This window comes from Rattus rattus, chromosome 11, assembly GCF_011064425.1.
Source record: "Rattus rattus isolate New Zealand chromosome 11, Rrattus_CSIRO_v1, whole genome shotgun sequence".
NCBI classification, from domain to species: domain Eukaryota; kingdom Metazoa; phylum Chordata; class Mammalia; order Rodentia; family Muridae; genus Rattus; species Rattus rattus.
In genome coordinates this window covers 17,698,841-17,721,910 of record NC_046164.1, presented here as the reverse complement: position 1 = coordinate 17,721,910, position 23,070 = coordinate 17,698,841, and the positions used below count along the sequence as shown (strand labels likewise).

The window sequence follows — 23,070 nt, the reverse complement described above, 5'->3', positions numbered from 1 at the left end:
GATTAGCTTGAGGCCTTTCTCATAACAAGAAATCTGATTCTTATGGCTGACTACCAGACTAGTCACTGCTTACTGATTTACTAATAAAAGCCTTTACTAAGAAAATAAAAAGGAACTTTCAATACTATATACTGTTCTGTACACTACAAGGGGAGGGGAACTTCAGAGATGCCCAAGACAGTCTGTGCCTCTAAATCACCTGTGTTCCGCCAGCAGGATAGCCAGGCTGCAGATGATGCTGGACTTGGGGCTAGAAGGAAAGAAGAGAGGAGGAATGCTGGCTCAGGGTGTGCGGCCATTGTCCACGTGGAGAGGGAAGCGTTGCAGAGGGCTGCTTTTGAATATTAATTGTATACAGTGAAGTGATGTTGGGATTCAGGAGTTGAAGTCAGGTCAGTTGAAGGAGGCGGCTGTCAGTCCTGCCCCAGCTCTTCATGACAGAATGTGCTACACCTAGAGAAGGCTCCTCAGCTTGTCAGTTTGGCAGGTGCCCTTCTCTGTGTTTGATGATCTGTCAGTCGTTGCACAAAAGTCCCGAAAGGACAGCATGGAGCTGCGGCTCTGTCTCAGGTGGCTTGTGTGGAGGGAGGGGGTGATCAGTGAGGTCTCTGGGAGGGGCATCTGAGTAAGTCAACTTTAAACCTGTTCTTCTAGTTCCAGTTCAGCTTGTCAGCCTAGCTGGACTGACTAAAAGCACAGGCTCTGGAAGCTGACTGGGCCTAGGATTCATTTTCCTGCAAACAAAACTCCGTGCAGCATGTGGGGTCACCTGCTTTCTTTGGAGGAAAAGATCTTTTGATTACTGACTTAGTTTTCGTTGGTAATGTCGTGAACATAATAGGAAAACACTTCACTACTGTATAAGGTCTCTATGTGTGTGTTCTGATTTTTAACTTCTTTGGGTAGTCTCTGTCTCTGTCTGTCTGTCTGTCTGTCTCTGTTTCTGTCTGTCTGTCTCTGTCTCTGTCTCTCTGTCCCTGTCTCTCTCTCTCTCTCTCTCTCTCTCTCTCTCTCTCTCTCTCTCTCTCTCTCTCTCTCTCTTTTCCTTTCTTCCTTTATTTGGTTTTTCAAGACAGAGTTTCACTGTGTAGCTCTGGCAGTCTGTACTGGAACTCACTCTGTAGAGCAGCAGGCTGGCCTTGAACTCACAGAGATCCACCTGCCTCTGCCTCCCGAGTGCTGAGATTGAAGGTGTGAGCCATCAATGCCCAACTTTAGGTAGTTTCTTGGTTACTTTTTTATTGCTATGATAAGACACGCTTATTCCATGACCAAGAGAAGAGTTTATTGGAGCTTACATTTCAGAGGGTAAGTCCATGATCATCACAGTGGAAGGCAGGCATGGCGCGGGAACAGCAGCAGAGAGCGTACAGCCTATTCCCAAGTAGGAGGCACATGGGCATGGTGTGGGCTTTTGAGCTCAAAGCTCACCATAAGTGACACACTTCCTCCAATACAGCCACACCTCCTAATCCTTCCCAAACAGTTCCCAATGTTCAAAGATGTGAATCTACACGGACAGGTAGCATGCAAAGTAATGAGTTTCATCATGGCGTCTGCATACGTGTGTCATACTTTGTGCTAGTTCATTCCTCTCAGTACCTCTTTATGCTTCTTTCTTCTTGAGCAATTCCTTTTTTCCCTCTCAGTTCCGATTTCACTATTTAATATATTCACAAGAATCCAGGTAGCTCATGCCTATGTCTGGGAGACCAACTCAGGAGGATCCACATGGGCAAGCCTAGGCACAGAGTTCCAGCTCAGCCTGGGTTACAGTGGGTTAGCCTGCCTACCTGGGTTACAATGGGAGAGCCTGCCTGAGTTACAATGGGACAGCCTGCCTGGGTTACAGTGAGACAGCCTGCCTGTCTGGGTTACAGTGGGACAGCCTGCCTGGGTTACAGTGGGACAGCCTGCCTGTCTGGGTTACAGTGGGACAGCCTGCCTGTCTGGGTTACAGTGGGACAGCCTGTCTGTCTGGGACATTTTTTTAGAACAATCTGTTACCCTGGTTCAGCTTTGCTGCTTCATCAGCATTGTTTTTGTTATTTGCATTTTCTAGGAAATTGTTCATTTTAAACGTATTGCCATGAAATCATTCGTATTTTTCACAGTCACCACCCAGTGGTTGCCTGTTAGTGCTTCCTTTTGCCTTCTGTCCTGTATCATGGCCAGTCTTCCTGAGATTATGAGGATGAGTCTCTGGTATCCATTGCTTGTTACTCCGTTGCTCCCGTGCCTCCCGTATCTTGAGGAATTGACTCTGTTGTCATTAGTGCAGTTTTTGGTTTTACTTAGTTTAGGCTTTAAGTTTGAGCCTATTTAGTGCTGCATGTGCTTTCTTACGTTTTCAACCTTGTGTTTGGAGTTGTAAATTCCCCTCGCAGAGATGCTGGTGGCTGTTTCCTACAAGTTTTAATTGTTGTTTCATTCTAAATATTTTGCATTTTCATTTTCAAGTCTACTTTAAAATTTCCTTTTAGATCGTTCTTGCTCCTCCCTCTTCATCTTCCTTCTCCACCTCCTCTTTAAAAACGGAGTCTGGGGCTGGAGAGATGGCTCAGCGGTTAAGAGCACCGATTGCTCTTCCAGAGGTCCTGAGTTCAAATCCCAGCAACCACATGGTGGCTGGGATCTGATGCCCTCATAAAATAAATAAACAAATCTTTAAAAAAAATGGAGTCTTATTCTAGCCCAGGCTAGCCCAAAGTCGTCTTGTAGCTCAGGCTGCTCTAGTGAACTCTCACTCTGAGTGCCCAGCCTCCTTTTCTTCCCACATAGACTTTCAGTAAATTTTATTTTCATCTTTTTGGGAGTGGCAGCCGTTGGGGATGACTTTTGTTTTCCTTCCAATCTGTTTATTCATTCATGATCAGAGAATGTGTGGTCTGCATGGTTTAAATCCCTCTGTGGACAGTCCCTGCAGTAGGCTTCACCTGCCTCAGGAGGCTTCACCTGCCTCAGGGCTCCCACCCCCCTGCATCAGGAAGAAAGGAGCCAGTGAGTCAGTCGGTCATCTGCTGCCAAGCACATGCACCATGCAGATGCCCACATTTCCTAAGAAATCTCACAAAGGAAAGGCATTGAGCATCGCTGTACCCGCATGGCCTCCCAGACCTGCAGTAGGGACTGGATTGCTTTGTTCCATCTGTGAAGGTGGACTCCACACTCTCAGTTACAGCCAGAGCTAACAGAGAAAGCAGGGCACAGCCCAAGGCTTGTCCCAAAACTAAAGGCCACTTCTCCAGGTAGTAGCATTTTCCTCGGGACCAGCCCTGTTCACAGGGATCTGCACCAAGTGCTGTTAGTAGTGGGAGGATGTGTCAGGAGCCCGGAGCACCACAGTCTGCACAGGAGTGGGGGGGGGGGGAGCCAGGCAGCCTGGGTTGGGATCCTGGCGTTTTAAAATGCCTTAACTGACACTTATTCCCTTAACTTTACAGTGGAAGTGGCAATAAATAAGTTCTGTGACAGAATTGTCAAGACAATAGATGATCGCAGCACTTGCCACACTGTGGCCACACAGGCACGGCAATACTGCATCAGCAGTTCCCAAATCAATGCCAAGGATGCTGTCATCCCTACCCGCTCTCCAACTGGCTGCCATGCTCAGTTCCTCCATTCATATACATTGATATCCACAGTCCTGAGTATTCATTTTTGAAGTCCAGTAAATGTCAAGGCACCTGTCACAAGAGTCATTCACATCACCTCTCCTTAGGATATATACCCTTCCTATCTGCAGATTAAAATGAAGCTTTTATAATCTACACTGAATTTTTTTTTTCCACTGTTCTTGTCAGCTTTCTGTCAGGGTGGGTAACAGTATACCCAAGAAAAACCAGCTTCAGGAAGAAAAGTTCATGGGGCTCATGCCACGTGCTTCATGCCTGTCTAGATCCACTGCTATGGGTCTGACAAAAGGCAGAACTGTATGGTGGCTGGAGCCTCTGGTGAAGGAGCCAGGAAGCAAAGGCTTGGGGAGAAGGAAGGGCGAGCACAGAGCATCCTTCACAGGCTCTACCCAGCGGCCCCATCACACAGCTCAGCTTTGCTTTCTGACTGACACCACTGCCCAGCAGCCCAGCTGGAGACCGGTCTTTCAGTGCATGAGCCTTGGCAGCGGTGGGGGCTGGGGGGCGCGTTCCAGTTGCAAACCCCAGCATGTGCACTGCTGTGCATCTTTTTTTTTTTTTTTTAAATGAGACAGCGTTTTCTCTGGGTAGCCCTGGCTGTCCTGGAACTCACAGAGACCCACCTGCCTTTGCCTCCAAAGTGCTGGGACTAAAGGGGTGCACCACTGCTCCCAGCATGCAACTTCGGTCTTCCATATCATCTACAGATTTATCTCAAGTTGTTTTTACTTTTTCTCAGTTCCTATTCTCTTCAGTTTTTTCAATATAGTATCTTCGGTCTTCCTGTATTTTTACCCTTGTTTATCCTTTCTCCCACACTACCTTTTAAAATAAAATGGGTAAGTATCTGTGCCTGCGTCTTTGAATACCATGAGCATTCAGTGGAAGCAGAGAGGAGGTCAAATCCCCCCACAATTGGAGTTATTTATGGCTGTGAGCCACCACGTGGGTCCTGGGATCTGAACCCAGGTCCCCTATAGGAACAGCAGGTGCCCTTAACCACTGAGCCCTCTCTCCAATCCACATAATGTGGCTTTTTACTTCTAGGTTTTTGTTCCTTTACTTTCTAAATTCCATTAGCTTATTCTATATCCCCTCTGTTTTGTTGTTTTTGATGCCTCGAAGTCTGATTTAAGGGGCGTCAGTAAATCCTTTGAATTCACAGCACTCTTTCTGTTCCGCCTCATCCCAGCAGTTCCAGGATATTCTCTTTCTCTGGTAGCAGTTTTCATATTCCTTCATAAACAGCCAGGCTGTAAACCAAACTAGAGGTGAAGTTGGTGTGCATGTGACTGTGTGTTGTGTGTGAGGAAGAGAAGATGAGGCTGAGAGACAGGCTGGCTCCCCTTAGTTCCCCCCAGACGCTGCAGGACGCTTACCACAGCCCCTCCAGCTCCAGTCCCCACTGCCTGCCTCCAACAAGATAACACTTTAAGGATTTTGCTGTTTAGCCTTGCGTTGTTGAAGGCAAGTGGAATTCTGGGACATTCCCACAGCTGTGTCCCTTACACCTTTTAAGCCAGGAGGATGGTTTGGTTTCTGAGCTGTAGCTTCTACTTGGTGCCTTGACAACTTGGTCTGACGTCTCAGTGGGAATTTAATCTCAACTACTTCTGGGCTCTGACATAATCTTTGAATTACGTAGATCATTGGTGGTAGTGGTGGTAGTAGTAGTAGTAGTAGTAGTAGTAGTAGTAGTAGTAGTAGTAGTAGTAGATCATCCTCATTTATTGTGCTTAGGGTTACACTAATATATTTTTGTTTGTTCTGAGGCAGGGCCTTGCTGTAGTCATTAGACTCAAGATCCTCCTGACTTGGACTCATGAGTGCTGGGAATATAGGCCCATACTACCACACCTAGATTCAAACATAATTTTTATCAGAGATAGAGTAAATGTTTCTCTTCTCCTCTTTTTCTTGTTTTTGTATGAGTTCAAGGATGCCAGAATGACCAAGGTAATGTTATTTTGTATTTTTTTAAAGGTTTGTTTTATGTATATGAGTACACTATTAAAGATTTATTCATTTATTATATATAAGTACACTGTAGCTGTCTTCAGATACACCAGAAGAGGGCATCAGATCTCTTTACAGATGGTTGTGAGCCACCATATGGTTGCTGGGATTTGAACTCAGGACCTCTGGAAGAGCAGTCAGTGCTCTTAACCACTGAGCCATCTCTCCAGCCCCCTCAGCCCATATTTTGTTATTTTGAACTTTTAAATTTAATTAAAATTCAAAACCATTTTTTAAAAAAATATAGTACTTTTCTTTTGGAAGGAGTAGAAACCATACTGCCTCAGACCAGGTTAAGTGGAAAGAATACTTCCAAATTCTCTCTCTCTCTCTCTCTCTCTCTCTCTCTCTCTCTCTCTCTCTCTCTGTGTGTGTGTGTGTGTGTGTGTGTGTGTGTGTGTGTGTGTGTGCCCTCCCCTGGCTGTCCTAGAACTCGATCTGTAGACCAGACTGGCCTCAAACCCATAGAGATCCCCTTGCCTCTGCCTCTGCCCCTGCCTCTGCCCCTCTGCCTCCATTCCCCTAGTGCAGGGATTAAAGGCACACGCACCGCCACTGCCTGGTTTGAGAGTAACTATCAATCACTCAGACTCTTCAGATATTTCTACTCATGAGCATTTACCACCTTCTTATTTCTGATTCCCAGTGTGACAAATACAAGACTGGAGTTATTGATGGGCCTGCATGCAACAGCCTCTGTGTCACAGAAACACTGTACTTTGGAAAATGTCTGTCCACCAAGCCCAACAACCAGGTATGGATCTGGCCGTTGTCATCATTATTAATCATTGGTTTTTGCTACTGTCTTAACTGTCTTACATAGGTCAGACTGGCCTCTCTCTGTGGCTGTAGCTTTTCTTAATCATTCTGCCTCCAGCTTCTAAGAGCTGTGTTTAAAGTATTGTACTATTTTACCTGGCTAGTAAATTCTAAGTTTCTCTTAAACTAAAAAGCATTATTAAAAAATTCTTAAAGTTTGGGAGCTGGAGAGATGACTCAGTGGTTAAGAGCACCGACTGCTCTTCCAGAGGTCCTGAGTTCAATTCCCAGCAACCACATGGTGGCTCACAACCATCTGTACTGTAGACTGATACCACCTTCTGGTGTATCTGAAAGCAGCTACGGTGTACTCACATACACTAAATAAATAATATTTTCCTAAAAGTTTTGAAGCAGAGGGATACTTATATCAGGAGACTGGAGCAGAAGGATTTTGAGTTTGAAGCCAGCTTGATATAAATAGCAAATTCCAGGCAAACCAGGAAGGGGGGGGGAGAATTCTGTCTTAAAGACAAAACACATCCTCTCAAATATACATAACTAAAAATTGTTGAATCAAATGAAGCTTTAGGACTTTTATGTATTTCCATTTTGTAAGGTTTGATACGTCATTCAGTAGGTATTTATTAGGCAAGGTGTGTGCTACATGCTTGTAATTGAAACATTTGGGAGACTGAGGCAGAGCACTGTTGTAAATTTAGTGTCATCCTGGGCTACTCAGTGAGTTCAAGGTGATCCTGACCTACCTAGAAAGACTCTTGTTGTGGTATAGTTAAGAAAGGGGCACTACTGGTTCCCATGCATCACCACTCCACCATTGTCCCCTGGTAATCTTGGACAGGGCAGTGACTCCCTGGTATTGATTCTGGTACTGTAGGGCCATATAGAACCAACATTAATTTATTTCAGCAACAGCTGGCTTCAGTGAGGCACCATGCCATGTTAGCCTAGCTATCTTCCGGCCCTAGCGGTCTCTCTGTTCCCATTGCTAGTCACCCTGGCCAATCCTGGCCAGCTGGGAACTCTGGTCCCAGCTACCCAGTAATATCAAGACTCAACAAACTGTAACCCAACAACCAGATTTATATGCTAAATACTCAATGTACAGTACATCCACACAATACAGCCATAAGGATATAAACCACCCACCTAGATAGGATAAATTTGCCTACAGAAATCCATCCCAGCTACCTTGGCAATTCAGGATCACCCGGGCCTGGGGTCATTCTTTCTCAGTCTCCATTTTGATTCTCCCTCCTTCTCCTTCTCTCCCTCCCTACAAAGACGTTGTCCCTGCCTTATTCTTTTACTGTCCAGTCATGGCCTTGGTCTAAATTGTGCGAGCCTTCACCTGCATAATGACTGCCTCAAAGGAGACAGAACAAAGGTTTCTTAGTCTGCTTTCCCCATCATTTACACACTGTCCGAGCCATGAAGAGGGCTTTGTTAACAAAGCCATTCCCATCCCAAATGGAGGGATGAGGCAGAGGACGAGACTGGCGTGGTCAGCGTCAGCGTCAGCCCCACCACTTCTTGTTCGGCATTCAGACACACTGTGGCATGTGGGATCTGGGGCTCCAGCAAGTCCAGCAGGGACACTTCCTTGCTCTGCTGTCTGTAAGTCCCTCATACATCCCTTGTATTCACATCTATCCTCTGAGTTTCCATTACAACGTTGACTTTACTCCAAGCTCATCACACCATTTAGGGGCTGTTTGTGGGGAACTCAGCCTTGAATAAAATGCAGTAAATACTGCATAATGTTAATTTGATAAGTACCCACTTAATGTCCATGATTTGCCACCAGCCTAAACATCCTAGGGGGGCCCTAAATCTTAGCTGCACAAAAAGCATTGCACAAAAGCACAAAATGCCCCCTTGAACTAGGGCCTAGAGAAGGAGATCATATTGGGCCTTGCTTTTGGATCCTTCCAGTTTTATTTTTAAATGCATTATGTTCATCTTTTTTAAATTATTTATTTTTATGTATATGAGTACACTGTAGCTGTCTTCAGACACACCAGAAGAGGGCATCGGACCTCATTACAGATGGTTGTGAGCCACCATGTGGTTGCTGGGAATTGAACTCAGGTCCTCTGGAAGAGCAGTCAGTGCTCTTAACCACTGAGCCATCTCTCCAGCCTTCTGTTTATCTTTTAAAAGTCATTTAAGAAGAAATACTTTGGGAATACTTCAGATTTGCACTCAGGAATAAAGTCAGGAGCTGAGTATGCTAGTGTATACCCAGGAGGTTAAGGCAAGATTTGAGTATGAGCCTGGGTTACACAGTGGACTGCCTCATAATGGTAAAAATAAAGTCACAGATCTAGCTGGGAGGTACAGTGCTTGTTTACGTTTTATAGAGGACCTGAAAAATTCTGCTGTATGCTTGTGCGGTTTCCTTTCATATGTGCATAACTTATGCTTTTCTTCACAAAGATGTATTTAGGAGTTTGGGACAATCTACCAGGTGTTGTGAAGTGTCAAATGGAACAAGCTCTTCATCTTGATTTTGGAACTGAACTGGAGCCAAGAAAAGAAATAGTGCTATTTGATAAACCAACCAGGGGAACTACTGTACAGAAATTCAAAGAAATGGTGTACAGTCTCTTTAAGGTGAGTCCGTCTAGCGCTACCTCAGAATGAAGCCTCGTCCCTTACAGAGGGGCTGGCAGAGCCTCACATCGCTGACTGACAGCCTTTTATTTCCATGAGAGACGGTCTGGAAGAAATGATCCAGAGAAAGGTAAACAATTGGAGGACGTTCAGCTTTTTTTTTTTATTTACTGTAGTTATTAGATTGAGGGGTCTTAGATTATTTACGATAGTTATTATTAGAATTGAGGGGGTCTTAGGTTGCTGTGCATTTTGACATTCACCTGATACAGAGCCAGGTACAATGGCTTACTCCTGTACTCTTAGCTGCTTTGAAGACTGAAGTAGGAGAGTTGCCTTAAGTTTGAAGCCAGATGGGCAGGCCAACCTGGACTATAATGTGACACCACTTGTATAAATAAATCAATAAATCTGAAACCAAAATAGTGAAATAAAATTAGTGTACTCTATCTCCCTGGATTCCTGTCCATTCCTCTCCTCTTATATGGGGAACAAAGCAAGGACAGACAGGGACACTGAGCTGTATCCCTAGCCCGCCCTTTTTATTATTTTTTTTAACTGATTTTGAAAAAGACTAAATTGATCAGGCTGGCTTTGAAAAAGTATCCTCCTGCCTCAGCCTTCTGAGTAGCAAGGATTAATACAGGTGTGCACTATTACATTGGACTTGAAATTATTTAAATCTAAAGAAATCCATTGTGATGTACATATATAATCTCAGGACTTGGAAGGCAGAAGGAAGAGAATCAGGAATTTAGTTTAGAGTCCCTTTAGGCTACATTTGACCATCTCAAAAGAAAGAAAACTTAAACACCCAAAACCAAAAATAGTATTAGAAATAATTTACTTTTTATTCTAGGGAGATGGCTCAAAGTAAATTCACTTGCCACCAAATGTCTTAACTAGAATTTAATCTCCAGAACCCACATGGTAGAAAGAGGGAACAGATTTCTACAAGTTGTCTGCCAACATCCACCCACACAACAGTTCATAGTACACCACATGTGCACAGACACCACACCCCTATTATTTGGGACATTTTTTTTTTTTTTTTTTTTGGTTCTTTTTTTCGGAGCTGGGGACCGAACCCAGGGCCTTGCGCTTCCTAGGCAAGCGCTCTACCACAGAGCTAAATCCCCAACCCCATAAATTTTCTTTTTTATTCAGTGGCAAGGTAACTGCTAGCACTGTGGTATGACCTAGAACTGATTCTTTTACAGATGCTTTTTGTTTTTAGACCAGGAGTTAAATTCAGGAGGACCCTCACCCACAGAACTCTAGACTTGGATTTACTTGCTAAGTTAAACAGACTGGCTTTGAATTTAGGATCCTAATTCTAGTCTGTGTAACTCAACAAATTCTTGTCTTGGCAGGCAAAATTAGGTGACCAAGGAAACCTCTCTGAATTGGTTAACCTCATCCTGACAGTGGCTGATGGAGACAGAGATGGCCAGGTGTCCCTAGGAGAAGCCAAGTCGGCATGGGCACTTCTCCAGTTGAATGAGTTTCTCTTGATGGTAATACTTCAAGATAAAGAACATACCCCCAAACTAATGGGATTCTGTGGTGATCTCTATGTGATGGAAAGTGTTGAATATACCTCTCTGTATGGAATAAGTCTTCCATGGGTTATGGAACTTTTTATCCCATCTGGGTTCAGAAGGAGCATGGATCAGTTGTTCACACCATCATGGCCCAGAAAAGCCAAGATAGCCATAGGACTTCTAGAATTTGTAGAGGATGTTTTCCATGGCCCTTATGGAAACTTTCTCATGTGTGACACCAGTGCCAAAAACCTAGGATATAATGAAAAATATGACTTGAAAATGGTGGATATGAGGAAAATTGTGCCAGAGACAAACCTAAAGGAACTTATCAAGGACCGCCACTGTGAGTCTGACCTGGACTGCGTCTACGGTACAGACTGCAGAACTAGCTGTGACCTGAGTACAATGAAGTGCACTTCAGAAGTAATACAACCAAACTTGGCAAAAGCTTGTCAGTTACTCAAAGACTACCTACTGCATGGTGCTCCAGGCGAAATCCGGGAAGAACTAGAAAAGCAGCTTTATTCTTGTATTGCTCTCAAGATCACAGCAAATCAAATGGAAATGGAACACTCTTTGATACTAAATAACCTGAAGACATTATTGTGGAAGAAAATTTCCTACACAAATGACTCCTAGTAAAATTTGGACTATTACCACTATTGAGAATCTACTTATGATTGAGCATTTAAAAGAATGACTTCTTTCCTCTGGGCCTATGGAGTCGTTTTAAATGCATGTTATGACAGTGATGGCAGGTATAGAGCCAAGAGATGTCCAAAACTCATTCCTGCCTTTTTACAAGTTCACAAGTATATTCACTGTTAACTATTTTGACTTTAAAAAAATTAATGCTGTGAAAAGCCTCATTGCATACAGTGAGTGGTCTGTAGGTGTTAGCCAATCCCATTGCATAGTGAGTGTTCTGTAGGTTGTCAACCTATCTATCCCATTGCTGGACATTGTTTGCACTGAAGCTGCTGTCTAAACAAAGACATTCATACATGGACTTACTAATGTTTTAGCATGGTAAAAGTTTGCACAGTAACACAAAGAATGCTACACAGGTAAACTCAAAGGACTCGTTTATTAAAGCTCAGTTAATATAGCATGGTTTACTGTATACTTACACATTTTACCTTCAGATGGCTCCACTGCTGAATGGCTTTTTAGCTTCAAGCATACATTCTACATGCAGTTATCACTGCATCTGAAATTCATTATCCTGAAGCTCTGATAGTGTCAACAAGTGATGCACATTATCTTAGGCTGGGGATGTAGACCAGCAGTCAACTGTTTACCTGACACTGTAAGGCAGAGGCTACAGATGCAGACTGCCTCAGCTGAGACAGACCAAGGAAGATAGGAATAAATCAGCAAGAGTTCTTGCTCCTTGTGGATGAAGGGCTATTTCTTAAGAGGCATAAATATATCACCTAGTACTTTCCCACATGAACCTGATAGGCAAGGTTTAATATTTGACCCTTTCAAGTTATTTTCTTGTACATTCGGGTCTGGCATGTACAATAAAAATGAAACAAAACAAAAAACAAAAACAAAAAGTCCCAGTCCTCCCTTTCTCCCCACACCATAAACTCCATTGTTGTTCTCAAATCTTTAAAGCCAAGGATTAGCACCAGTTGGTTCACTTTCAAGATTGACCTTGAGGTACTTTCTTCCCACTAATCAACTGGTTGTAATAAATGAAGAACTATGTCCTGATGATCATGCTGCTAATTATCAGATCTGAAAGTCTGAAAGACAAGGACTCCTTCCAGAAATACTAGAATCCCAAGAAACACTCATGAGCTTTACAGGAACCCATGTAAGCTGGCCTTTCCCAGTTAAAAAACAAAACAAAACAAAACAACTTTTTTAGAGGAGAAACAAAACAATCTCAGCTATGTGTGGTGATACTTGCCCTTACTCCCAGCAGAGGCATGCCATGGTGCAAAAACAACAACAACAAAAGGTAAAATAAATTAAACTATTTACTCCTTTGCTTTTGTAATTTCACACTATTTCCTAGTCTCATAATAACAGCTTAACACAGAAAAAGCTGCTTTGATCAATGTTTATTGTCTTTATGAAAAAATCTTCATAGAAAATGGCTTTAGCTTTCAGCAGCCCGTTCCTGAGCTCTGAGGAAGCTTGCCTTCTTTTGGGCAACCCGGTCTTTCTTCTGGGCAAGAGACATTTTGGGACGATTCCACCTACAAAACAAAGTAAGGAGTAAGACAGGAGTATCTCTCAAGTTCAGCTGAAAAAGAAAATGACAAGACCTTTGTAATTGGATAGAGGCTGAAACTCTGATTATCTGAAGACCTGGTTCTCCTAGATATCCTTTAGGTGGCTTTGAACTTGTGACAATCATGCCTCAACCTCCTGAGTGCCCGTATTAAGTTCTTTTTTTTTTCTTTTTCTTTTTTTCGGAGCTGGGGACCAAACCCAGGGCCTTGCGTTTGCTAGGCAAGTGCTCTACCACTGAGCTAAATCCAGGTACTCAACTGCACTGGCTATTCTGTTTACTCCAAACTCAAAAGCCACCTCAGCTGAGCATGATGGCCCACACCATAAGCTCAGTATTCACACTGTCAGGTAGAGGCAGAAATGTTATGAATTCAGGCAGATCATGAATGCAGGCAAAGAAAGACTCCCATATAGGTAGCTTATGTAGGACTGTACTGGGACAGAATGGGCACCTCAGCAACTTCTGAGGTTGGTACATTGCTATCACCAATTACTCTAGCAAACCTGGTTCCCTTAGCTGCTGCCACATCATGCAGAGCTAGTGATCGAGTTTGCACAGAATTTGACCAGCAAGATGCAGGTTTCTTTCCCAGAGAATGGTAAACCACACACCTCTTCTTCTTCACTTCTCTCTTGGGCTTCTTCTCATAGACTGGATTCTCTCGGATAGCAGCATGAGCTTTCTTATACATCTCCTCCATCTGGAACAAAGCAAAGCAAACAGTATTTGCCTTCATTTCACCTGCCCTATTATTAAGGTACATACAGTTCACCTGCTGTCAGTTCTCCAAGACCTTAACTAAGCCAACGCTACATCCTTAAATCCCAAGTAGAGTCCGCCCTTTCCTTAGATCTCACTGCTTAGGATGAGTAACCTGCATGTATTCCTTTTTTTTTTTTTTTTTTTTTTTTTTTTTTTTTTTTTTTTAGGAGCTGGGGACCGAACCCAGGGCCTTGCGCTTGCTAGGCAAGCGCTCTACCACTGAGCTAATCCCAACCCCTCCTGCATGTATTCCTAAGGAAGGCAACCACTCCTGGTGTCTACAAGCCCATTTATGTACAACTACACCACACTCTCTAGTCTACTGACCAACCTAAATTCTTTCAAGAGAAGGTGCATGCCCAAAAGACATGAACTATATGGACATAAGGACACACTGACCACTGAGGCCAAGGGCATGAGGGGGTATCTCACCAAACTGGGCAACAGCTATTTCTTTTGTCATCCCATATATCCAAGATTTACAATCCCTCTTATGTGACAGGCCTTTTAAAGCAATTCCCAGCACTAGAGACATACTCCATACTCTAGTAGTACTTTAGTGTGTGGCAGCTTGTATGGTCTCTAAACTGACAAAGCCACCCCTCTCCCCACTGACTAGATTTTGTTACTGGAATCTTGGTTCTAAAGTTTGTTTTAAAAAATAAAATTCAAGGCTGTAACCCCCTGAAGTATATAGGTGCTCAAGAACAGGAGTGCCAAGAGCTTGATACCTGGCAAGCTCTTATTAAAGTGTCTACACCCCAGCTTTCTAAATCGATTCATTTCAACATGGAGGTGGAAAAGAGGAAATAATGCAGAAACGTTTACTGCATTGCAGGCCCCAACTATTTCAATCCCCTTCCATGCCCTAAGAGACAAGTCCCCATGAAGTGCAGATTTCCTCACACTCTCAGAACAGTGACCCCGGTAGTCAGTAAGACAGAATGTTCCTTCAACCCGCTATCAGTCTGAAAACTGCAAAAATTTAACATCCCAGTTCTTCCTAACAGAGAGGATGGGATGATAGCTTCGCATATGCAGATGAGGCCGTGGATTTATTCACTCTGCTGAGAAACAGGAGGTTTCAGGAGCTACACAGAATACACCAGATAAAATGAACTACAGAGGTTGAGCACTGATGCTTCACTCCATAGAAAACCCTGGATTTGATCCTCAGTACCACGAAATAAAAAGCATTAGCTGAAAAGCAGTCATGAGCATGTGATAAGGTGTGAAGCCCAAGAACCTCCTGTTCTGAGCAAGCACGACACGAGGAGTCAGCACAAGATCCCGGAAGACAGCAGTGAAGCAGGCTGTCCATGGCTCCCTTCCTTTCAAGAGGTCAAGCTGAGTCTAGTGTAGGTGATGCCCAGAGCACACACAGACCAGACCACAGGACGTATTTCCACTTTAGACAGGAAACTGTAGAGCCGATAGATTCCAGTATCAAACTCGAATTACTTCCCCCACCCCTACTTTTTTGCAAACAACCAGTACAGCTCCCAAGGAGCTCAATAAACTTTAAAATGAAGTTTTCATACCATCCCAAAACCAAAGTGCAGTAGGTACAGCAACTCAAGCCTTTAAGTCAGGACTGTCTTAAATTCAAAGGTGGCCCTGGTAATAAAGTCCCTAGACAAATCCAGGGGAATTGACCCCTCCCCCATGCCCCCAGCTCAACTCCCAAAGCTGGGTGGTGGTGGCGCACACCTTTAATCCTAGCAGAAGCAGACAGATCTCTGATTTCCAAGACCAGCCTGGACTACACAGAGAAATCCTGTCCCACAAAACAAAAAGTCTCTTATTAAAAGAGAGAGAGGGAAGACTGTACTGGGACAGAATGGGCACCTCAGTAGCTTCTGAGGTTGGTACATTGCTATCACCACAATTACTCTAGCAAACCTGGTTCCCTTAGCTGCTGCCACATCATGCACAGCTAGTGATCGAGTTTGCACAGAATCTGACCAGCAAGATGCAGCAGGCAATGCAGGAGTCACTCCGACCACACCCATTTGCCCAGACTTTAAATGCTAAAAGCCCGTGTACATGAGCATCTAAAAACCCTTTCCCACCAGACCAGTACACAACCTCACTCCAACGCAGCAGCAGCTTAGTAGCCACCTTTACCTACCTACAAAGCCACATCTAACGTGTTCTACAGCGTGAAATAAACGCATGTTAAGACTACAACCCCTTATTAAACAGAATAAGCAGTTTTTTCTGTAAGTGAGCAGCGTGTTCAGGTAAATGTTTACCATGTCTGGAGTCACGTTGTTCTTGATGTACTGAGAGAACTGTTTCTTATACGCATCCTCATCCTCCTCCATCAGGTAGCGCATGTAGTCTGCCACATTCTGACCCATGATGTGCTTCCGGTGCACCTCTGCATTGAACTCCTTGCTTTCAGAGTCATAGCCAGGGAATCGTTTGGTACTAAAATGAAAAGTTCACCTTAGTATACAGACAAGAAATTAAACACTCCCAGGAATTCACTTCAGGAGCTGCCATCAGTCCCGTCTTGAAACAATGATTACATCATATGCAATCAAAGGACCAACTACTAACTGCTCAGTTAGTGCGGTATCATCATTAGCAGCTCCTCTCTGAATTCCACAAACACACTCGCTTCCCCCACGGCATCTCAGAAGTCCTGTGCTGGAGCCATCCGGTTGATGCCAAGCATCCAGAGGGCTAGGCTGCTGCCAGTGCTTTCTATCTCAACATGGAGTCAAGACAGAAACCTTAATACTATTTATTACCTATGGGGGATAGACAAGCCTCCATCCACAGCTCCCTTCAGGGCGCCAAAAACTTTATTGCCAGTTGTAGTTCGGGCAAGACCTGCATCCAAATAGCAAGTGAAGGCACCAGGCTGACCGTCAATGCTTTCCACATTGTATTCATCTCCATTCACCTCCACTTGGCCTTCATAGATCTTGTCCATGCCAAACCTATTCAGAAGCTATGCACAGAGAAGGCAACATAAAAGTCTCAGTAGTCAAGCCACTAATCGTAATTCATGTCAAAACAACGTAATAACTTGGCCCCTTCCACATTTCTTCAGTCTGATCTAGGTACTTGGGTCTTTGCTGCCTACCTAGAGCCAGCTAGTCTACACTGATCCAGAAACAACGGTAAGACAAACAACTGCTTGCTTCCCAGACTGACAAAACCATGTTCCCTGCAAGCCACAAGCCAACAACTGATGTTCTTTTGAAGCCATAGGCACCTTATTGAAGATACTGTGTACGTACCCTGCGGGCCAGCAGCAGGCCAGTGCAATAGGCTGCAGCATAGTTTGTCAAGCCAACTTTCACACCGTATTTTGGAAGTTCATGTGCATATGCTGCACAGACGATCATATCCCCTTCTATACGGGCATATGCAATCTGCAGTGAGAAAAATCAGATTAATGTGTTGCTTTCAATTCTACAGTACTTGTCCCACCTTTTAACAAGATGTGGGGAGAAGAGACAACTCAACGAACATTAATCTGTGTGGGTGTCATTACATAGTGGTTTAGGGGGAAAAGTATGGCTAAAATACATACAGCATGTCAGAACCAATCATAATAGCTATTTCTAAATACTGAAACTATTTAAGGCTGATGAGCTGGTGAAATCATAGGTGCCTTTAAAAGTAAACAAACTGGGGAGGGGGATATCTTGGAATAGAGCCTGAGCTCATGGCTCTATTGCAAGATTCCAAAAAAAATGTCAAAGTCAAGTAGATCTTTAAGCTCAAGGTTAGCCTGTCCTACAAAAATTACAGGTCAGCCTCGGTCATACACTGGGACCCCATCTCAAAACAGGGCACCTTTAATCCTAGCACTGAGGCAGAGGCAGGCAGAGCTGTGAATTCAAGGCCAGCCAAGGTTGGTTACAATGATCTGAACCTCCCCACCAAAGAAAATACTCATTTACTGAAAGTACCTTTTGAGCTAAATTTAACCAAGTCTCTGACACTTCATCCTTTATTATCAGAACATCAGACAACCCCACCGTTGTAGTCAACAAATTTGCACAAAAAGCAACTGCATCTGTCTCCCAGTCAGCAAATTTCAGCTAAGCATCGCCCTTAACTGTAAAAGCCCTGAATACAGGAATTTTTTTAAAGGACTTTCACAGTAGAAGATGTTTCTGTACATTTTAAAACCTATTTAAACAGTAAACAGAAACAGCTTGGATTACAGATGAGCCTCACAATTACCAGCCCTTTTAAATCAATAAAATGTCACACAAGCCCATAACATAAGACAGCACATGGCAGATTATGGTAAATGGGAGAGTATTCACATAAGCCGGGTTTTCCAGCCTTTCTTCCAAATTCGAAATGAAAAGTCAGGTTTTCCAAATCTCACCCCCACAACTGCAATCTTTAAATCTACTACAAGAAAATCATCTCTACCATAGTTACTATGAGTTGTGGGTCTGATCGCACTGCTCAAGCCTAAAACACAGCTCACCTGGCAGATGATGTCTCTGTTCGTTACACGAACTATCATCCTGTATTTCGGTGTGTTGTACTTATTTTTGTCCTGGATCACCAATCGTTTCCGTGCATAGTAGTCAGTTTTACCCTCTGCAAGGAAAAAAAAGATTTGAACAAGAAAATGTTCCACCCCGAAGCTGATCCTTCAGGAACTCAAACAGGAAAAGTTGGTCATACCTCGCCGCCTTCTAAATCTCACTTGGTATCTTTTAAAGTAGGCCTTATTCTTGACAACTTTCACGAACCCCTTTGAAGAAAAAAAAAAAAAAAAGATCAGTGCTTTGGTGACTGTTTCATTCATTCCCTGACTTTTCTTTTGAGACAGTCTGTCACTATGTAGCCCAAGATGACCTAGCATTTGGTAGCTTCTGAGCACTAAATTACAATGCCTAAGTTTCAGAAGCAAATCATTACGACCGTCAACTTTTACAGCATGTTTCTAAACTGACTGTTAACAAGTATCGCTGTAGTGCGGTGCTTCTCAACCTTTAACACGTTTAGTTCCTCATGCTGTGGCGAGGCCCAACTATACATCTCGTTGCTGCTTCGTTAACTGTAATTTCGTAGTTATTAATCGTAATACAAATATCTGACAGATGGGTCGCGAACCAGATTGAGAACTGCTATTGCAGTGGTTCTCTTCGCCAAGTACACCCAACGAAGCGTCTAAAAACACACAAAGATGGCCCAAGCAAGCCTCAGCCCTCTCCCTTCCACAACTGCAGGCTCCTCGCTACACTCACGGGCACAAACACATTCCCGTACCATCTTTAAACAATCCTCCACGTCCTGTACCAACCGATCCCCACGCCAGCCCTCTGGGATGTATCACCTACACCGCACCCAATCTGTGCCGACAACCGCACTACGCTGACTTCCTGCCTAAACTGGGCTCAGCAGGCCAGTACGATCTGCAATTACTCCCCGCTCATGAAGAACCGCACCCCAACTCAGTCCGGTTCCAGCAAAACACTGAAAACAGGTCCAGACCCTGGCCAGGTAGAGCCAAGGGCAGCCACATCCCAAATGACACGGACTCCCTTCCCGGACGCTGCGGCGCCACGACCTCAACAGACACTCCCGGCTTCAGGGCCCTGTGCGCGGCCGAGGGACTCCGGCCTCCGCAGCACCGACTCCTGACGATCCCGGAGGAGTCTGCGGCCAGCGGCCAGCCTCGGAAGCCACGTCCCGGGCACCCTCCGCCGCGGCCCCTCCCCCGGCTCGCACCCGGCAGCCATTAGGCCACGCTGGAGCGGCGGCCGCAGAGCAGGGAATCGAACGCCATCTGCCCCCCGGGCCGCACGAGCGGGCCCCGAATGGGCATCCGCGAGAGGAGGGGGCGCCCCCGTGCACGCGCGGGCCTGAGACCCAGATGCCCACTCACCATCCTGCGGAACAGAGACCCGCAACTGCGGCTCCACGCAGACCTGCAGAGTCGGCCGCGCTAGGGGGAAAAAGACCGGAGTCGCGTACGCATGCGCAGTATGTAGCACCTCCAGGACGCAAGCGACGTGGGAAAGAGAGTGGCTGGAGGCCTCAGGGTGCGCAGCCTATCGCCCCCTGCCGGTCGGAGGACGAATGTCAGATTTTTCTCATCTCAACACGCAAGCAAGATGAGAAAAGGAAATACAGGCTTGTTGCTAGGACATTTTTAAACGCGCACGCGTACGAACACACACACGAATATAATTTTTTTTTCTAAGCAAAAAGGGGTAAGATTAAGTTTAATAAAATGAATTTGCCTATGTCTTGACTCACCTCTGGAATATATATATATATCGGAATTCCCTGCACACAGGGCTGCTAGGAAGACCAGCCTCAGAGCCTCAAGCATGAGTTAGGAGAGTCTCCGCCGCCTTTACATAGCATCTTGGCATCTGCTTCACGCATACTTTTCATTCTCCAGCACTTCTCAGTACTGACCTCCAGTAAGTTCTTAGTTTACATGATAAAAAACAAAACAAAACCCACTGCACTCTCCTATTGCCTTATGTTTCCATTGTCCCCGGGATTCCCGACATTATCAGTGTGCCCCACCACTACCTCCATCACTCTTAGTTAGCTTTTTAAAGTCTCCTTCCTCAGGTGGCTTCCTTTTAGGGCTGGGTGCGCTGCTCAGTACTGCAGCCTCAACACTTAAAAAAAAAAGAGGAAGAAGGATCACAAAGTGCAAGGCTAGCCTGGGCTACATGGTGAATTGGAAGCCAGGCTGGGCTGCACGATATCTGAGGGGGGAAAATAAATGCAAACAATTATTTAAACACATGAAAGGTCGAGAGCTTTATAAAGTCAATGAGAATGCAATTTGAAAATTGCTTCCCCAAACAAATTCTGTGTACCCAATTATTTCGGCAATAGCATTTTATGACTCTGGTACTCTGATTTTGCAGGGGCAGTAGAACTCCTTAAAAATATTTGTATTTTTGGGTTGGTGTGCATCATGGCAACCGTAGCAGTCACCACCAAAGTCCCTGAGATCCGTGATGTGACAAGAATCAGGCGAAGCGGCGCTCACGCCCACATCCGGGGCCTGGGATTGGATGATGCCCTGGAACCAAGACAGGCTTCCCAGGGCATGGTGGGGCAGCTAGCTGCCTGGTGTGCAGCTGGCGTGGTGCTGGAGATGATCTGAGAAGGGAAGATTGCAGGGCGGGCCGTCCTCATCCCTGGCCAGCCAGGCACTGGGAAGACAGCCATTGCCATGGGCATGGCCCAGGCACTGGGCCCGGACACACCGTTCACAGCCATCGCAGGCAGTGAGATCTTTTCTCTGGAGATGAGCAAGACCGAGGCTCTAACAAAAGCCTTCTGCCATTCCATTGGTGTCCGTATCAAGGAGGAGACAGAGATCATTGAAGGTGAAGTGGTGGAGATCCAGATTGACCGGCCAGCCACAGGCACGGATTCAAGGTGGGCAAACTGACTCTCAAGACCATGGAGATGGAGACTATCTACGATCTGTGTACCAAGATGATCGAGTCCCTGACCAAGGACAAGGTCCAGGCCGGGGACGTAATCACCATCGACAAGGCCACTGGCAAGATTTCTAAGCTGGGCCGCTTTTTCACACATGCCTGAGACTATGATGGCTCCCAGACCAAGTTTGTGCCCGGACGGAGAGCTGCAAAAACGCAAGGAGGTGGTACACACCGCGTCCCTCCATGAGATTGAGGTCATCAACTCCCACACTCAGGGCTTCTTAGCCCTCTTCTCAGGAGACACTGGGGAGATCAAGTCAGAAGTCCGAGAACAGATCAATGCCGAGGTGGCGGAGAGGAGGGAGGAGGGCAAAGCGGAGATTATCCCTGGGGTGCTATTCATCGACGAGGTCCACATGCTGGACATTGAGAGTGTCTCTTTCCTCAGCCGGGCCCTGGAGAGTGACATGGCGCCCGTCCTTATCATGGCCGCCAAACGTGGCATCACTGGGATCAGAGGCACCAGGTACCAAAGTCCCCACGGCATCCCCATGGACCAGCTAGACGCTCTGCTCATTGTGTCAACATCGCCCTCCAGTGAGAAGGACACCAAGCAGATTCTGCGCATCCGCTGTGAGGAGGAAGATGTGGAGATGAGTGAGGACGCCTACACAGTGCTAACCCGCATTGGGCTGGAGACCTCCAGCTCATCACGGCGGCCAGCCTGGTGTGCCGGAAACAAAAGGGCACAGAGGTGCTGGTGGATGACATCAAGCGCGCATACTCCCTCTCTCTGGATGAATCCCAGTACATGAAGGAATACCAGGATGCCTTCCTCGTCAATGCGCTCAAAGGTGAAACAATGGACACCTCCCGAGCTGACACTGCACCCCAGCCCTTCCCACCCTGTTTTCTACAAGTTCAAATACTGTGACTTTGTATAAAATTATTGAAAACTGGGAAAAAAAATTGTATTTTTATGGATAGCTCAGCAGATAAAAGTGATTGCTGCACAAACCTGATGCATTGAGATCAGACCCCAAGAACCCTTATGGAAAGCCAGGCATGGAGCATGTATCTGTAATGCGGCACTCCTGTGGTGAGTTCCGTGCTGAGGCAGAATCCCCTGGAAGTGTGTGGGTCAGATAGTTTGTAGTATGCAGCAGCAGCGACAGCAGCAGCAATCAAGGGAAAATGCTCTACAGCTGGGTCTCATGCAGGCCTTTGCTCAACTGAGGCTCCTTCCTCTCGATGATTCAGATCTTGGAAGTTTTCCAGCCCCCCACATGGCAGCTCACAACTGTCCGAACCCCCGATATCTGACACCCTCACACAGACTCACATGCAGGCAGAACACTGATGCACATAAAATAAAAGTAATAATTTTTTTTAAAAAAAATGTGTTCAGTTATTGTACTAGCTGGTTTTCTGTTTCAACTTGATACAAGTTAGAGCCATCAGAGAGGAGGGATATTCAGTTGAGAAATTGTCTCCATGAGATCCAGTCACAGGGCATTTTCTCCTGGTGATTGATGGGGGAGGGCCCAGCTATTGTGGGGTGGTTCCATCCCTGGGCTGTGGTCCTGGGTTCTATAAAAAAGCAGCAGAACGAGCCAGCACCTCTCTCTGGCCTCTGCATCAGCTCCTATCTCAGGCTCCTGTCCTGACTTCCCTTGTGTAGGTGTAAGCACAAAGGTGAATAAACCCTTTCCTCCCCAACTCGCCTTTTGGTCATGATATTTCATCACAATAATAGAAACCCTGATTATGATGACTATCAAGCCTCCCCCCATGGGTTCCGATCATAATTATTTTATTTAGGAAGAAAAATATTGTTTTGGTTACAGAAAATACAAATTTCAAGCTCTTAAAAATTCAGTACAGAAATTTAAAAATTGTTAATGACGGCAGTTAGAGATCATTAGACACACAACACTGATTCCTGGCCAGCTTTGACTGCTAATAATCCTTAGTTCTCCAAGAGAAGTGATTTTCTTTGCCAGAAGAATCTTCTCCATCTAAGCACAATAGGAGAATTTGTTACACAGTTGCTC

At 45.2% G+C, this 23,070-nt stretch overlaps 2 protein-coding genes, 3 non-coding genes and 1 pseudogene across 6 annotated transcripts in view; 2 read left to right on the top strand and 4 right to left on the bottom strand.

Annotated features, from left to right (window-relative positions):
• The window catches only part of Dipk1a (divergent protein kinase domain 1A), a 71,786-nt gene extending 59,798 nt beyond the window's left edge, over positions 1-11,988 (top strand). The window contains exons 3-5 of the mRNA XM_032915960.1: positions 6,298-6,405; positions 8,871-9,047; positions 10,421-11,988. Of these exons, the coding sequence (XP_032771851.1) occupies positions 6,298-6,405; positions 8,871-9,047; positions 10,421-11,233 (1,098 nt within the window). The 3' untranslated portion in view covers positions 11,234-11,988. The remainder of the gene's footprint in view (positions 1-6,297; positions 6,406-8,870; positions 9,048-10,420) is intronic.
• Positions 11,989-12,650: 662 nt separating this feature from the next.
• On the bottom strand, positions 12,651-19,606 carry Rpl5 (ribosomal protein L5). Of its 2 annotated transcripts, none has more exons than XM_032915959.1 (8): positions 19,483-19,606; positions 18,276-18,345; positions 18,073-18,188; positions 16,862-16,996; positions 16,367-16,569; positions 15,863-16,040; positions 13,457-13,542; positions 12,651-12,807 (listed from the first exon to the last, which is right to left on the bottom strand). In XM_032915959.1, the coding sequence occupies exons 1-8, from the start codon at positions 19,483-19,485 to the stop codon at positions 12,708-12,710; spliced, it is 891 nt and encodes a 296-aa protein (XP_032771850.1). In that variant the 5' UTR covers positions 19,486-19,606; the 3' UTR covers positions 12,651-12,707. The 2 variants fall into 2 exon arrangements, with proteins under 2 accessions (XP_032771850.1, XP_032771849.1); XM_032915958.1 differs by having other exon boundaries at positions 12,652-12,807; positions 13,457-13,545.
• LOC116912951 lies at positions 13,272-13,401 on the bottom strand. The gene has a single exon (XR_004389518.1). It is a non-coding gene; the product is annotated as a small nucleolar RNA SNORA66 (small nucleolar RNA).
• On the bottom strand, positions 15,431-15,562 carry LOC116912948. Its single transcript, XR_004389516.1, has one exon. It is a non-coding gene; the product is annotated as a small nucleolar RNA SNORA66 (small nucleolar RNA).
• Positions 16,108-16,201, bottom strand: LOC116912945. The gene has a single exon (XR_004389513.1). It is a non-coding gene; the product is annotated as a small nucleolar RNA SNORD21 (small nucleolar RNA).
• Positions 19,607-20,538: 932 nt separating the features above from the next.
• On the top strand, positions 20,539-21,950 carry LOC116912687 (annotated as a pseudogene).
• The last annotated feature ends 1,120 nt before the right edge of the window (positions 21,951-23,070 follow it).

Coding starts and splice junctions, on each gene's coding strand:
- Rpl5 (XM_032915958.1), bottom strand. Junction 16,570..16,861: donor GCCTGCTGCTGGCCCGCAGG/GTACGTACACAG, acceptor CTCTGTGCATAG/CTTCTGAATAGGTTTGGCAT. Junction 12,808..13,456: donor AGAGAAGTGAAGAAGAAGAG/GTGTGTGGTTTA, acceptor TTTGTTTTGTAG/GTGGAATCGTCCCAAAATGT.